Raw genomic sequence first — 17,360 nt, 5'->3', positions numbered from 1 at the left:
AATTACTTACAGCTTGTCGTATAATCAAGAGGTCGCTCGTCTATCTCCCGAGTCAGGAACGAACTTTTAATTGAATAATAAAAACTAAACTGACATAAAATTAACGGTGGAAACACAACTGTTATTATTACAATGTTTTTTTTTTATTTAATGTAAATGGAGTAAACAATAAACACAACAATGTAAGAGCAACAATGAGATGTAATTAACAAAATTTAGATGGAAAAGTTATATAATCACCTGTCAAAGACGAGAAATTCAATTAATGTACAGAAATGTCAATAAACTGATAAGGTATCTAGAACATAATTAATAGAGGGAAGAACAGTCACGCAAATATTATAAGAACCAACTGTGTCTGTTATAAACCACCAAACGTATGTCGATTAATATGAATAACAGTTGAATGATTGTGTCACTGAACAGAAATTTGGGCAAAGTAACTTTGATCAGCTTTATTATAAATATACATGGCCCGGTGAGTTAAGGTGTTCGACTCATAATCGGAGGGTCGCGGGTTCGAATCCCCGTCGCCCCAAACATGCTCGCCCTTTCACCCGTGGGGGCGTTATATGTGACGGTCAATCCCACTATTCGTTGGTAAAAGAGCAGCCCAAGAGTTGGCGGTGGGTGGTGATGACTAGCTGCCTTCCCTCTAGTCTTACACTGCTAAATTAGGGATGGCTAGTGCAGATAGCCCTCAAGTAGCTTTGTGCGAATTTCAAAAACCAAAAAACAAACTCTTCACTGCCGCGACAAGAATTAGATTCCTGTCAATAACAAGTATCACGAGTATATACTTGTCAATAACCAATAGCTTTTCTTTTGTCTGCCAGTTATCACTGCCGTGATTATTTTTTCTATCGTTAACCAATAGCTAAGGTTGTTTTATCTTTACTCTGTCAATAACTAACACTACGACTGTTCTATCTCCTATGTAAACAACAAAATGCAAGACTGTTTTACTTGGTTTCACAACTTTTAACTTATTTCGTGGTAATTTAGCAGCAGAAATCAGTACACGACTTCCCTGTGTATCGAAACGTCCTGTAAACTGATTCTTTTTATACCACTTAACGTCTGAAACGTGGAGTGTGTGTTTGTGTTTTGAATTTCGCACAAAGCTACTCGAGGGCTATCTGTGTTAGCCGTCCCTAATTTAGCAGTGTAAGACTAGAGAGAAGGCAGCTAGTCATCACCACCCACCCAACTCTTGGGCTACTCTTTTACCAACAAATAGTGGGATTGACCGTCACATTATAACGCCCCCACGGCTGAAAGGGCGAGCATGTTTGGCGCGACGGGGATGCGAACCCGCGACGCTCAGATTACGAGTCGCACGCCTTAACACGCTTGGCCATGCCGGGCCCTGAAACGTGGAACTTGAGCCGTCAACTTATTAACGAAATAAACATTCTTCAGTTATTCTACAATAAGAATAATAGTTTACTATTCGCCAAAAATAAGTTACTGAGACGTATGAATAAGACAATGAGAATAATTACACACGCTATTGTAAACTCAAGAGAAATCCAGACAATATATTCTAAATAATATTCATTTTGCACAGACCACGCCTTCTACGTACGTCATAATATCTCGGTTATAGCACCACCATCGGACGCAATTAGAAAAAAAAATACCATTAAATGTTGTTACCTATTCGCGGGTAAAACCGAACACTAGCACGTTACCTAGTCCACCGTTTATACACTGGAAGAGATACGAACGATACTTAAACATAGGTGTCAGATCTTTAAGGTGATTCAACAACTTGTACGTTACAAACTCTCCCTTAGTAAGTGGAAGTGTTGAGAACTCTGCTCACTATAGAGTAAAAAAAGACCGCAGGACGTGAAAAACAAATGATATAAGTGTTCAAAATAAGTAAAAACACGCGTCTGTGACACACAAAAAACATTTATATAGAAATTACTATTATAACATTATTTTTACTTATATCGAATGTTTTTCATTGTTTCACTACAATCATACATAAATTCAGAGATTCTAGCATTTTATTTTTTTTAACTATTAGAGGGGTGGTATACCAATTACACTTGGAAGTTTCTTTCTTAGTTTTTTAAAACGACAAAAGACAACCTTTGTTTGGTACGAGAATATTTCACTCAATCATTGACAACTTGTTCATTTAGAGCTAATTTCTACAGTTAACTACTCTACTAATTCAAGGTACGAATATCGATTGAAAGGAACGCAGTTTACCACGTGGAGTGAAGAATATGTTACTAGCTTTCGAACATGATGAATCCAGAGAATACATCCTGGTGTTCTGTTTGTTGAGTACATACACGCTATAAGGCTGTTAATACGAACCCTACGTTGCTTAGAAACGCATCCCTAGTTAGTTAATTTTTAAATAGACAAATGATGTAAACTTTTTTTAGTAATTGTTAAATGTTCAATATATAATTCTTTAACATTCCTTCTCAAACACTCCTAACAACGTTAGTTAAACACCTCAATATTTTTAAGAATCCTTGAAACTGTTCCAAACTTCTAAAGTTACTATCCTGATATAAAAATAATCGAGTATAGAAAACAAGTCGTATGTAATACGTCTTTTATTTAAAAATATAATAGACGCAATATTTTAAAATAAACTTATCTTTGTTTCATGTTAAGCCCAAAGCTACGCAATGGGCGATATGTGCTCTGCCTCCCACGGATATCAAAACCTTGTTTCTAGCGTTGTGTGTCCACAACTTTGGGGGGCGTATAAAAAAAGAAAACCGTGTTTTATACGTACTTCAATATATTGTCCTTTATCCTAAGAAATGTATATAATACATAGATAATAATAATAGGCCCGGCATAGCCAGGTGGGTTAAGGCGTGCGACTCGTAATCTGAGGGTCGCGGGTTTGCATCCCCGTCGCACCAAACATGCTCGTCCTTTTCGTCATTGGGGCGTTATAATGTTACGATCAATCCCACTATTCGTTGGTAAAAGAGTAGCCCAACAGTTGGCGGTGGGTGGTGATGACTAGCTGCCTTCCCTCTAGTCTTACACTGATAAATTAGGGACGGCTAGCGCGGATAGCCCTCGTGTAGCTTTGCGCGAAATTCAAAACAAACAAACAAACAGTAGTAATAGTAACAAAATGTAGGTAATAAACTGAGATATATTACTGATTCAACGTTTATGAAACCACCAATAAATAAATAATTTATTTGTACTTCTGTACATTACACATAAACGTTAGCTCCGGGCGTTAAGTTCAAACTGATTTTACTTCTAGGTATTACGCCATCATCCATCCAGTGAAGTCCCGCTACATCTGCACGACCAGTCACGCTCGCCGGCTTATCATTGCGGTTTGGCTCATCTCTTTGGTGTTTGCAATTCCCGTGGTATTTGTTCAGGTGAGATAGACAGATAGATGGAAGTTTATCAATTGTTTCATACAATGGCCGAGTGATGCCTTTTTATAATGTATGGTTCATGTGTCGTATCATAATTATCGTTATGCGTTTATATATGGTTCATGTGTCGTATCATAATTATCGTTATGCGTTTGTGTAACGTTGCATCGTTGCTTAAGTGTGTAAAAATCTAATAGTTTATGTATTATAGATCAATATTTACGTTACAATAAGCAGGTTTATTTTTCTCCATATCATTAAGATTATACAGGGTGTTCGGAAAGTCACTGTGCAGTTTTGTAATCATATTTTATTCAATGTATATCAAACCAGCAACTGATAGCGGTGTTTAGAAACAAAATAAGAAGGATCCAGGCCTGTAATATGCCAACAGGGGTCACTTTCAACATTGTTTATAATTGTCATTCATATTTACCTCCTGTATTCTATATTGAAACATGTTTGCTAATAAATATATAAGTGCACAGTGACTTTCCGAACACCCTGTACATTTGGGCGTGTAAAATTAGAGTACAAGCCACCATAATTGTTACGTTGAGTTTAACAGACACTGTCAATTGTATTTAACATAACCTGTCCAGTTTATTATTCTCAGAAGGTTCTTTGAGATTAAAATCGTGAGTTATGGTGCAACATTTCTCCGCCAGGCGTTTTTGGAAAGGTCCCTTTACCAACTTTCCTTTGGCCTTCTAAAAGATTCCATGCCCTTCACAACAAAACGAGCGTAATATTTAAGCCTAAGTTAATATTTTCAGTGGACACTGAGTGGCTTCTCTTTTAACTCACAGTCAATTGTCGCGAGCTCGAGACTGACCTGCGCGTAGATTATGCTGTTTTGTCCTTTCGCAAGATACTTTACCCCACGTGTTCTAGTTTATCCAGCTAACTATACGGAGGTTACCATGAGGGTTAACGCTGCGATGGAATTTTGTCCCATATAAGGATTTTTTTTTTTGGGGGGGGGGTTACAATGCATATCCCCATGTGCTCACTTACAAACGGATTTTCAAAGCACCGACCATACGGGCTTTGAACGTGATAAGGCTTAATAGCTGTACTGGTACAAATGGTCATTGTTTTGAAATATATATGTAAATGGCTCGTTTGGGTTGAGAAAATATTTTACGTAGAGGAGCAAACAACGTTTCGACCTTCTTCGGTCATCGTCAGGTTCACAAAGAAAGAAAGAGGTAACTGACCGGAAGCTGACCAGATGTTTGAAAGGGCTTGTGTAACTAAGTGTCGGAATATAGAGAGCGGTGTTAGATGTTTAAATATATAATTTTATATTATTTATTTTATTATTTTTAATAAAGGTATAAAGGTGTTCCTTTGTATTGGTTTATTTTGGGTTTAAGTTGTTGTATAAGTAAGGCTTCTTTAATTTTGCGTTTGTTTGTTTCTTTATTTAGTATTTGAGTGTTTTCTATGGTTATGTTGTGTTTATTTGACTTGCAGTATTCGAAAACGTGTGAAGGTGACTTTATGTTCTTTGAATCTGGTTTCCATTTTTCTACTTGTTTCTCCAATATAGAAGTCGTGGCAGTTATCACATTGAATTTTATAAATAATGTTGGTGTGGTGTTTGTCAGTGTAGTTTTTACAGAGTATAGACCCCAGTTTTGTGCCTGGTTTTTGAATAAATTTGGTATTAACTGGAATGTCATATTTTGTTACTAGTTTCTGCCAAATGTTGGTTATTTGTCTGCTGATGTCAGGAATATATGGCCTGTGCTATTTAATGTAGATTATGAAAATACGTTGCACAATTTTAAAGGTACATTATTGGATATTTAAGATTGTTTAGTGTAAGAGTTATTATGTGATTGAATTAGCGATCTTATATTTAATAATTATTTATTTTTCATAACAACGATGTTAAACTGATGTTACGCTACTCAATTGTTTTATATTTTTCTCATTGCCTTAAGAGAATTATCTTGACTAGTTAACGTTTCACCAGTAACGTTACAATATCTGTAGACGTTACATCATACGTCTCGTGGTTTGTAGAAAGTTCTAGGCCTAAATTTGGCAATGTATATATACTATGTAGAGAGACGACCAAGCGAGCGTAATTAAATTAAGTCAGAAAAGTCTAGTGAAGGTGAATGTTCGTTTACCTGTAATAGGCGATATTTTAAAGTGAGTTTCACAATTTAACAAAGATAATGAAAATAATTTGCCTTGTAAATTGTGTTCTAAAGAAAATGGATTCGTCTGTGTGAACCCTGACGAAAAAAAAAAGAGACAATTTCTTAGAATTCTGGATACAACTATGGTAACTCACAGAGTAACGTAAGATAATATATTGCAGATTTGCAGTAAAAAAAACATAGTAGGGATAAATAGTCGTTTTGTCAGTTGGATTCTAAGTTAACTGAACGATAATGTGTGGATTACTGAAAAGAAAAGAGAATTACTTAGAGTTTTAGACACAACTGTGATATTTCATAGTGTAAAGAATCTTTAAATATGCGTTTGACTTGTGAAAACAATTGGATTGTGTGCTGCCCGTTTATTGTTTGAATTTATCGCTAACAAGTCACAGACACCTAATGTGAAAAAAATCCAGCATTTGCTTGCATAGAAACCTAGCATACATTAAACACCAAAATGTTAAAATAGCTCAGGGTTCATCTGTATTATCAATGAAATTTCTTGTCACGAGAATCATATTGATAAAACAGAACCGTTTCGTTATAACGCTACCATCGGAAGCCATCTGCAACTGAGAACCATGTAGATGTAGAAATGTTATAACCAGTTTGTACTGAACTATTACCGATTGAACAGATTACTAAAGCAGTCAATCACATAAAATAACTGTTTGTCAATATAGGGCAAATAGACATAAAAAACTATACATATCTAGTTATTATAAAATATGATAAACTATGAATACAAACTTTCCGATATTTCTGAAACAAAGTACATTCAACATTGGCTAAAATAAACATCTTAATTAAAAACAATCAGAATTTGCATTGGATAATTAACGCTACACTAAGCCTACTGGGATTAATGACATGACATCTCTATTTTCTTTTAACTTTGAACAATATCTTGGTTTCACCAGTAAACAATTCCTGTGACTCCATATTCTCTATACAAAGTTAATCTATTTCTTCAATAATTACGTCACTTATGACGCAATCCCCACTGGGTCCAATGATAGCCAATTGTTTTCTCTGCTACCTTGATTGCTAGTAGCAATGAACCTGCCCATGTCACTTCAAACCTATTCCTTAGAAACACTATACCAATGGCATTTTCTTTCCAGAAAGACAATCGAGGGCCTAGACCAACGTTACAATATATGTAGTAATGACAAACACTATACCAATGACACTTCCTTTCTAGATAGACAATCGATGGCCTAGCAAAGCCAGGTGATGAGAGCGCTCGACTCATAAGCTGAGGGTCGCGGGTTCGAATCCCCATCATACCAAACATACTCGCTCTTTCAGCCGTGGGAACATTATAATGTAACGTTCAATCCCACTATTCGTTGGTAAAAGATTAGCCCAAGGGTTGGCGGTGAGTAGTAATGACTAGCTGCCTTCCCACAGCTAAATTGGGAACGGTTTGCGCGAAATTCAAAAACCGAATAAACAATCAAATTACATTTCCAAAATCCATTCTTTACCTTATTCCCAGCAACAAGTTCACTTCTGAGTTTAATATTCAAATATCTGGGTTTTGTAATAAAGGTTTCCCAGTTTTCTTTCTTTTATTCTGTAACAAAATCTAATGACTTTAGCTTCTGAAACCACGTGACACTAATTTTTTGAGAACCAAGATATCTCAGTGTTATATCCTAGAAAGCTTTATAATCGATGGTGTTATAATGAGACAATACTCTATATTGTGTGACGTTATTTTTGAGAACCAAGCTATCTCAGTGTTATATTCTAGAAAGCTTTATAATCGATGGTGTTATAATGAGACAATACTCTATATTGTATGACGTTATTTTTGAGAACCAAGATATCTCAGTGTTATATCCTAGAAAGCTTTATAACCGATGGTGTTATAATGAGACAATACTCTATATTGTATGACGTTATTTTTGAGAACCAAGCTATCTCAGTGTTATATTCTAGAAAGCTTTATAATCGATGGTGTCATAATGAGACAATATTCTATATTGTGTGACGTTATTTCTGTAGGCTAAGTTGCCCTGTTTCACAAAAGTTTTTTTTGTTTTGTTTTGTTGAATTTTGCGCGAAACTAGTCGACTATCATCTGTGCTAACAATTACTACTTTACAAGTAATACACCAGAGGAAAAGCATCGCCCACCGCCAGTTCTTTACGCCAAAGTTTCACGATATATCGCTCTCGCGACTCACAGGACAAGCATGTTCAAAGACGAGATTCGTATGCTCGACCTACAGATTGCGAATCGAGCGCCCTAATCATCAGAAAATGACACGCCTTTATTTTCCTACTGTTTTATAGAAAAAATTACACAATAGGCTGTCTGCACTCTGACTATTGTGAAAATTCGAATACCCCTGACGCTGGCGTTGTAAGCTTGTAAACCTAGAACTTACCCACGTCATGAAAGTTACATTGGTAACGCAATGTAGGCTTAGTTTGTTACTTTCACCTAAACAGTTCACTGTTTTACTCAACCTGTCTTCAAGTAATTTTGAATGAGTGGATATCGGTTTTGGCTGTTGAAATGTTTAACTTGTATCCAAAGTAAACTTGTAATGCATGGAAGTATGACCATGTCGAATCTGGCATGGTTTGGAGAGTTTAGGCTAACCAAGTCAAAGATATCAAATATAGCATGCATTTGACAATACCTGTAGTAATGACAAATATCATATTATTATTAGCTCAACGCTACAATATCTGTAGTAATGGCAAATATCATATTATTATTAGCTCAACGTTACAATATCTGTAGTAATGACAAATATCATATCATTATTAGTCCAACGTTACAATATCTGTAGTAATGACAAATATCATATGAAGAGCAGCCCCTTACTTTGTTAACCATGATCAAATATGAAGAGTATATGTCATCACTCAGACATTCCTACAGATGAATGTGTACGGATAGTATTGAGTGACATATCGCGGCTCATACCTTGGACCTTTTTTTATTCCACTGCCATACACACTAATCACCAGGCGAACCACAGCCAATGGGAATTCACGAGCGCGTGCTTTCGTGCACTTTCCACACTGGAGTCCTCAAGCCATTGTTAAACACCGTGGTATAATTTTTGAAGCCATCTTTACCTACGCGTCACATTGCCTAAATTTGCATAAATCAACACTTATAGTACTTTCTCTTGTATAGTCACAACAGGGTAGTCGCAGTGTTATCACAACGTTCAACACGTTAAATCACTATTTTATTGGCCCACCACTGCTGATGGTTGAGTCAAATCCAGAAACTTGGTGCTTTGTTAGAGAAAGTCAGAAACCAAACTTTGGTTTATGTAAGAACCAGTACCTCAGAAACCAAACTTTGGTTTATGTAAGAACCAGTACCTCAGAAATCAAACTTTGGTTTATGTAAGAACCAGTACCTCAGAAACCAAACTTTGGTTGATGTAAGAACCAGTACCTCAGAAACCAAACTTTGGTTCATGTAAGAACCAGTACCTCAGAAACCAAACTTTGGTTTATGTAAGAACCAGTACTTCAGAAACCAAACTTTGGTTCATGTAAGAACCAGTACCTCAGAAACCAAACTTTGGTTCATGTAAGAACCAGTACCTCAGAAATCAAACTTTGGTTTATGTAAGAACCAGTACCTCAGAAACCAAACTTTGGTTTATGTAAGAACCACTTATCAAATACGATAGCTGTTCTGACATTGACGTAAATGAAATCCTTTAAATGTTTGTTGTTTAATATTTGTATGTTTGTTCTTTACCTGTAAGCAGCTCTAAAATGTATTATTAAAATGTGAATACTTTCTTTTACTACAGAAATGTGTTATTCTATTTTTTCCTTAATAGTATATTGAAGTAATTGTTTGATATTTCGTATTTTAACAGCAGCACTTACAAGATATTAATGTTTTACACTAAAAAACATGCAGGTTTAGATTCATCATTTGTATAGATGTTTAAATCTTGTCCCCCGCTATTACAGCGGTATGTCTCCGGAATTTACAACGCTAAACTCCGGGGTTCGATTCCCCTCGGTGGCCTCAGAAGTTAGCCCGATGTGGCTTTGCTATAAGAAAACATACATACATACGTTTCAATCTTTGGATTTTTTATTCTAAATCCGTCAAGATTCGTTTTCATCAAATCTAGAATGATTAATAACTTTGTTATCAGATGTCACTTATTGTTAATAATGTTGCTTAGGCACATACCTTTTAAAAAATGGACAAAAAGCTGGCGTTTAATAGAAAACTGCTTAAAAGTAGAGAAAATTCTGTGTATTTTTTACGTTTTAATTTATATAGTTACGAGTTTCAAAAACCATGGTTATGAAAAAATGTAATTAGTCTTTGAGACGATCGTTTCTATGATGAAATTGTAGAAAATTAGACGTAAACTGACCAGCGGCATTCTTTATAATAACATGTTTAGTGAAATTAATTTTCTTTTAAAGCATTTAAATTTCACGATCAGATTTGTTTTTTTATAAAATAATAGATGTAGTTGTAGAAACTTCTGTTCCTACACGTGAATTATAGCTTCTTCTTTGTAAGGGAAAAAATATCCAATTAAATCTGAGGGTTGCACATCAGTATACGAAGATCAAAACATAACAAACTCAGTACGTTTTATAAAATATATAATCATGGAGTATTATGTATATTACAACATTACTACATTAAAGTTTGAAAACAAAATTTAAATACGTATATATATCTACTATTGATATGTCAGATACAAATAAGTATATCTCCTGTTGGTATATCGAATAAAAATAAATATATCTCCTGTTGGTATATCGAATATAAATATGTCTTAATGATATGTAGAATATAAAAAAGTGTATTTCCTCTTAATATATCGAATGTAAATAAATATATATCCTGGTGATATGCCGAAAATTAATAAATATATATATCATGTTGATATACCGAATATAAATTAATATATCTCCTGTTGGTATACCGAATAAAAATAAATATATCTTATGTTGATATGCTGGAAAGAAATAAGTATATATTCTGTTAATATACCGAACATAAATAAGTTTATTTCCTACTGACATGTGGAACATGATATCCATCATTGTCTAAACAAAATATTATATCTTAAAGGATACCATGAGAACTATGAATATTCGAGAAACACTAACTTACCTGAACGAAATCAGGTAAATAATTATGTAAGGTTGAAACATCGAGTTATAGTAACAGTACCCTACACGCAACAGATATCCCAGGAAGCAAACTGACAGCGTCTTCTAATATTTCACAGTGACGTTACTTCACTAAAACAATGTAGAAACAACGTGACATGGTGTGTCAATTGTTCTGACAGTTAGTTCTCTTGTTACGCGCAGAGCAGGGCCGTATCGGCTGTTGATGGCATGTTCTATGAGATGTTAACATGACGGCGTGTTCTGTGAGTGTGTGTGTGTTTTTCTTATAGCAAAGCCACGAAGGCCTATCTGCTCAGCCCACCGAGGGGAATCGAACCCCTGATTTTAGCGTTGTAAATCCGGAGACATACCGCTGTACTAGCGGGGGGAGGCTGTTCTGTGAGATGTTAACATGATGGCATGTTCTGTGAGATGTCAACTCTATATCCTCCCCAAACAAAAACAACAAGTGATCTATCCTTGTCTTCAAATATGCATACTATCATATTCTATGAACCTGCGTTTTGTGCGAGGGTTACTGCTCGCCCTACCCTTGATACAACCACGGCGCTAAGCTACAGAGAAACTAAATGAAAGTGCTGAAACGGCTTTGTATTAAAGTCTCTTTGATTAATTAGTCCAGCTGTTATTTTTGTGAAGTATGTTCTAGTTACCAGGAAGAACTAAGTGTGTTCTCTTCACTGCGGGTATCGAAACCCGAGTTTTAGCATTATAAACTCTCAGACTAACATCTCAGCCACGGAACGAGGGATAGGGGGGTGATTGAACAGTGCCATCTGAGCCACAGAACGAGGGATAGGGGGTGATTGAACAGTGCCATCTGAGCTACAGAACGAGGGATAGGGGGGTGATTGAACAGTGCCATCTGAGCCACAGAACGAGGGATAGAGGGTGATTGAACAGTGCCTTCGTTACCGAGAGACACTTCATTATATCATGTCTTGATAGTACCGTGTCGTCACTACCAAGTGTTGTGAGTAACGCACTACAGAATCTATATATATAATACCGTGTCGTCACCACCAAGTGTTGTGAGTAACGCACTACAGAATCTATATATATAATACCGTGTCGTCACCACCAAGTGTTGTGAGTAACGCACTACAGAATCTATATATATAATACCGTGTCGTCACCACCAAGTGTTGTGAGTAACGCACTACAGAATCTATATATATAATACCGTGTCGTCACCACCAAGTGTTGTGAGTAACGCACTACAGAATCTATATATATAATACCGTGTCGTCACCACCAAGTGTTGTGAGTAACGCACTACAGAATCTATATATATAGTACCGTGTCGTCACTACCAAGTGTTGTGAGTAACGCACTACAGAATCTATATATATAATACCGTGTCGTCACCACCAAGTGTTGTGAGTAACGCACTACAGAATCTATATATATAATACCGTGTCGTCACTACCAAGTGTTGTGAGTAACGCACTACAGAATCTATATATATAATACCGTGTCGTCACCACCAAGTGTTGTGAGTAACGCACTACAGAATCTATATATATAATACCGTGTCGTCACCACCAAGTGTTGTGAGTAACGCACTACAGAATCTATATATATAATACCGGTCGTCATTACCAAATGTTGTAAGTAACGCACTACAGAATCTATATATATAATACCGTGTCGTCACTACCGAGTGTTGTAAGTAACGCACTACAGAATCTATATATATAATACCGTGTCGTCACTACCAAATGTTGTAAGTAACGCACTACAGAATCTATATATATAATACCGTGTCGTCACTACCGAGTGTTGTAAGTAACGCACTACAGAATCTATATATATAATATACCGTGTCGTCATCTATACCAAATGTTGTAAGTAACGCACCACAGAATCTATATACATAATACCGTGTCGTCACTACCGAGTGTTGTAAGTAACGCACCACAGAATCTATATATATAATACCGTGTCGTCACCACCAAGTGTTGTGAGTGACGCACTACAGAATCTATATATATAATACCGTGTCGTCACCACCAAATGTTGTAAGTAACGCACTACAGAATCTATATATATAATACCGTGTCGTCACTACCGAGTGTTGTAAGTAACGCACTACAGAATCTATATATATAATACCGTGTCGTCACTACCGAGTGTTGTAAGTAACGCACTACAGAATCTATATATATAATACCGTGTCGTCACCACCAAGTGTTGTGAGTAACGCACTACAGAATCTATATACATAATACCGTGTTGTCACTACCGAGTGTTGTAAGTAACGCACTACAGAATCTATATATATAATACCGTGTCGTCACCACCGAGTGTTGTGAGTGACGCACTACAGAATCTATATATATAATACCGTGTCGTCACCACCAAGTGTTGTGAGTAACGCACTACAGAATCTATATATATAATACCGTGTCGTCACCACCAAGTGTTGTGAGTAACGCACTACAGAATCTATATATATAATACCGTGTTGTCACTACCAAGTGTTGTGAGTAACGCACTACAGAATCTATATATATAATACCGTGTCGTCACTACCAAATGTTGTAAGTAACGCACTACAGAATCTATATATATAATACCGTGTCGTCACCACCAAGTGTTGTGAGTAACGCACTACAGAATCTATATACATAATACCGTGTTGTCACTACCGAGTGTTGTAAGTAACGCACTACAGAATCTATATATATAATACCGTGTCGTCACCACCAAGTGTTGTGAGTGACGCACTACAGAATCTATATATATAATACCGTGTCGTCACCACCAAATGTTGTGAGTAACGCACTACAGAATCTATATATATAATACCGTGTCGTCACCACCAAATGTTGTAAGTAACGCACTACAGAATCTATATATATAATACCGTGTCGTCACTACCGAGTGTTGTAAGTAACGCACTACAGAATCTATATATATAATACCGTGTCGTCACTACCGAGTGTTGTAAGTAACGCACTACAGAATCTATATATATAATACCGTGTCGTCACCACCAAGTGTTGTGAGTAACGCACTACAGAATCTATATACATAATACCGTGTTGTCACTACCGAGTGTTGTGAGTAACGCACTACAGAATCTATATATATAATACCGTGTCGTCACCACCAAGTGTTGTGAGTAACGCACTACAGAATCTATATATATAATACCGTGTCGTCACTACCAAGTGTTGTGAGTAACGCACTACAGAATCTATATATATAATACCGTGTCGTCACCACCAAGTGTTGTGAGTAACGCACTACAGAATCTATATATATAATACCGTGTCGTCACCACCGAGTGTTGTAAGTAACGCACTACAGAATCTATATATATAATACCGGTCGTCATTACCAAATGTTGTAAGTAACGCACTACAGAATCTATATATATAATATCGTGTCGTCACTACCAAGTGTTGTGAGTAACGCACTACACAAACTATATGAGGTATATATAGGTAATAGAGAGCCGTCACTGTTGATTAATGCCAGTAAAGAACGAATAAAGGAATATTCATTGAAAACTGCTAGATTTAGACTTGGACAGCGACGTTCAGAACTTGTTTATGAAGTAATTTCCCTACTAAGTAGGCTAAAAGCAGAAACAAACGGAAAATCAAAAAAGTCCTACTTATACAAGGACTTAAACCTATATTAAATCAATAAAACATCTTTATATCAGTTGATAACTTAACATCTAACTGCAACACCTCCTGGAATTTCATATCCTCTAGCACTCAGTTGCTAACTGTTTTTGTTAATCTGAAGATGGCCTGAGAAGATCGAAACGTTGTTCTGTACTTTATTTTGACTAAAGTTTTAATAGCCACACCAATTGTCTCCAGAACACATAGTTTATTAAGGGTTTCTCAGTTGTACTGTTATTTCTTTATAAACCTAAAAAGTAGGTTCGAAATGCATTAAAAACCTAGAACGTAGGTTCGAAATGCATTAAACATATATTTCTATCACCAATAACTTCCTAGTTAAACCACTCTTACTTTTGTAAATTTCTGAATATAGATATTACAACCATACAATTAAATATATAATATGTAGCTGAACTAAAAAAAAACATATCGCAAAAAAACCAGATACAGAATAAACTGTGTCTTTCATTTAATTATTGAGACATTTGGCTCGTTGTCTCGCGGGCTCCAAACTCTTATCTGACAATTTTGCCCTTTCCACCTTAAGGATGTTATAATGTGAGAATCAACCCTATTATTCGATTAGAGTACCGCAACAGTTATTCGTATTGACTAACTTTCTTCCCTCTAATCTTTCACTACTAAATTAGGGACGACTATCGCAGATAGCCCTCGTGTAGCTTTACGTGAGATACAAAAAATAAACAAATACATAATTCTTCCCGTAGAGGTATTCTGTTCTGATAAATACAAAATTATTTGTCCTTCTTGAGTCCTGGTATTGTCAGAAGTATCTACAAGTACACCGTGTGACAAACACGTGTTAATTTATTCACGTGTCTACACGAGTTTCATCGTGATTGGATTACAAGTATACTAGAGAAGAGTACAATAAGTTTTGTTTCTATTGGATTGGTTTTCACACAGTTTCATAAGTGATAGCTTACAAGATTCGACAGTAACAACTAGAAGTTATTTTGCACAATGTAACGAGAGCCGTTCATCTGAGACGACAAGTTGCATCGCATTAACAAGACAAGAGGATTTTTGTTGTTGGCACAATAAAGCTACAACAAATATGATACCGAACCGAAGAAAGAATGTAAAACCAACAAAGCCAAGAGAAATGTTACTGCAAATATCAAGATGTTACTTCCCTAACACTTCAAGTATAATATAGAAGGAGTTGTTGTTGTTGACTTATGGGGACCATATAGGGGGAGATTTTTTGTTGTTATTCAGATATTACAGAAAAGAAGTGTTTTTATTGACTTGTGAGTACCACATAGGAGGAGATTCTTTGTTGTCGTACAGGTACTATATAGAAAGAGTATTTTTATTGATTTGTGAGTTCCACATAGAAGAAGATTCTTTGTTGTCGTACAGGTACTATATAGAAAGAGTATTTTTATTGACTTGTGAGTACCACATAGGAGAAGATTCTTTGTTGTCGTACAGGTACTATAGAGAAAGAGTATTTTTATTGACTTGTGAGTTCCACATAGGAGGAGATTCTGTGTTTCTACAAGAGAGAAACAGGAGTTTGGTAAAACCATTTCTCTTCACTGACGGAGATACTTTTCGATTATGTTACACACTGTTGCTTGGGTCACGTAGACGGTTATACCCCAGAACTTTGTGCTTTAAGAAGCTACACTTTGTTATCATGGCTATGGTATAACTTGTTGGTTTATGTATTCGATAACGTTTTAATATATCATACTCGTGGTCATTCTGTTTGATGACCAACGTTGTTAACGTACTTAGACATTCGTACGTAATCCAAGCACAAGCTTTAGTCAGCTCTGAATTCTGAAACATTACAATTCTAATGCACTAAGTTATTATATGTTAACAAAATAGTTTTCGCTCATTTTGAAGATTTAAACTATAATCCATTTGTTTAGGAAGCCTGGTCAATACTTAAATATCTTTCAAGATGCATTTACAGCTGTAGTAAACGTAAACTCTAGAACAATGTTCAGTCTTGGAACTGAAGGTTTTGAAGGAAGTATTCCAAAGTGGTTTCGAACTATTCACACAACTGTATCACGTGGAACGTGCATCTCGAAAGTAATGAGAATTTGAGCTGGTGCTATAAAGGTAAATTGGAAGAAAGTTTCGAATTACTAGCATAAGAAAAACCACCATGATGAGACAGTGGTCATTTCATGGCAAATTAGGGAACTACGACGTGAGAATCATCACTTGATCGTAGATAAGTGAGTTATGACGTCGTTATGGTCATTCCACGATAAGGTAATGAATTTCGAAGCAAATGAAGCATTTTCAGTATAGGAACGTTTTGAAAATGGTTTTATAAATTACAGTTTAACTCTACCACGTTTGTAGATAAATAATTTTTCAGTTCTATGGGCATAACGGCTCATAGAATAGCTCCGAGTTCGTTGTTATTTTTTCAAGTACAAACTTTAAACTCATAACTTCGTCTTGTGATTGATATGATGATCTAATTACAACCGTGGATATTGAGGATCCCCACTGGTGAGCTATCTAAAAACAAGTGGTTTTGTGTAATTAATTATATCTCACTTATTACATGTCTGATGTATGTCATGATGGTACTCTCAGATATGAATATGTGTTTGTTTCTGAAATTCGCGCTAAATTTGAATTGATGGACCTTAGGAACGTTGCTTGGCAACAGCAGCTCTTGGACTGCTCTAATCCAATAAAGGGATTTGACTGTAACGCTCTTATAACGTACTCACGCTTCCAAGATGAGCAGCGTGTAAATCATGCCGCAGGATGTGGACCACGACTCCTCAAATCCTCAGTTCCGCACGTTGACCACTCGGTCAGTCACGCCTGACTGAGATTGCCAGAAGTGTTTAGTGAAGTGTTCCGTGAAATGAATTTCGGGAATTTATTTTTGAAAATTTTGAAATTAATATACAGATGATATATTTTTTAATTAATCGTGTGATTTTTCGTTTGATTGTGTAATCCTTTTTAAAAACCTTTCC

General features: G+C 36.0%; 1 protein-coding gene across 2 annotated transcripts in view; it reads left to right on the top strand.

Moving 5' to 3' along the window:
• LOC143230439 (QRFP-like peptide receptor) overlaps positions 1-17,360 on the top strand; it is a 90,480-nt gene that overhangs the window by 57,512 nt on the left and 15,608 nt on the right. For both annotated transcript variants that reach the window (XM_076463997.1, XM_076463989.1), the window contains one exon: positions 3,263-3,386. In XM_076463997.1, coding sequence (XP_076320112.1) covers positions 3,263-3,386 — 124 coding nt within the window. The remainder of the gene's footprint in view (positions 1-3,262; positions 3,387-17,360) is intronic.

Source organism: Tachypleus tridentatus, chromosome 1 (genome assembly GCF_004210375.1).
Source record: "Tachypleus tridentatus isolate NWPU-2018 chromosome 1, ASM421037v1, whole genome shotgun sequence".
Lineage (NCBI taxonomy): Eukaryota > Metazoa > Arthropoda > Merostomata > Xiphosura > Limulidae > Tachypleus > Tachypleus tridentatus.
The sequence above is the reverse complement of the archived record's forward strand: the minus strand, read 5'-3'. Positions and strand labels throughout refer to the sequence as shown.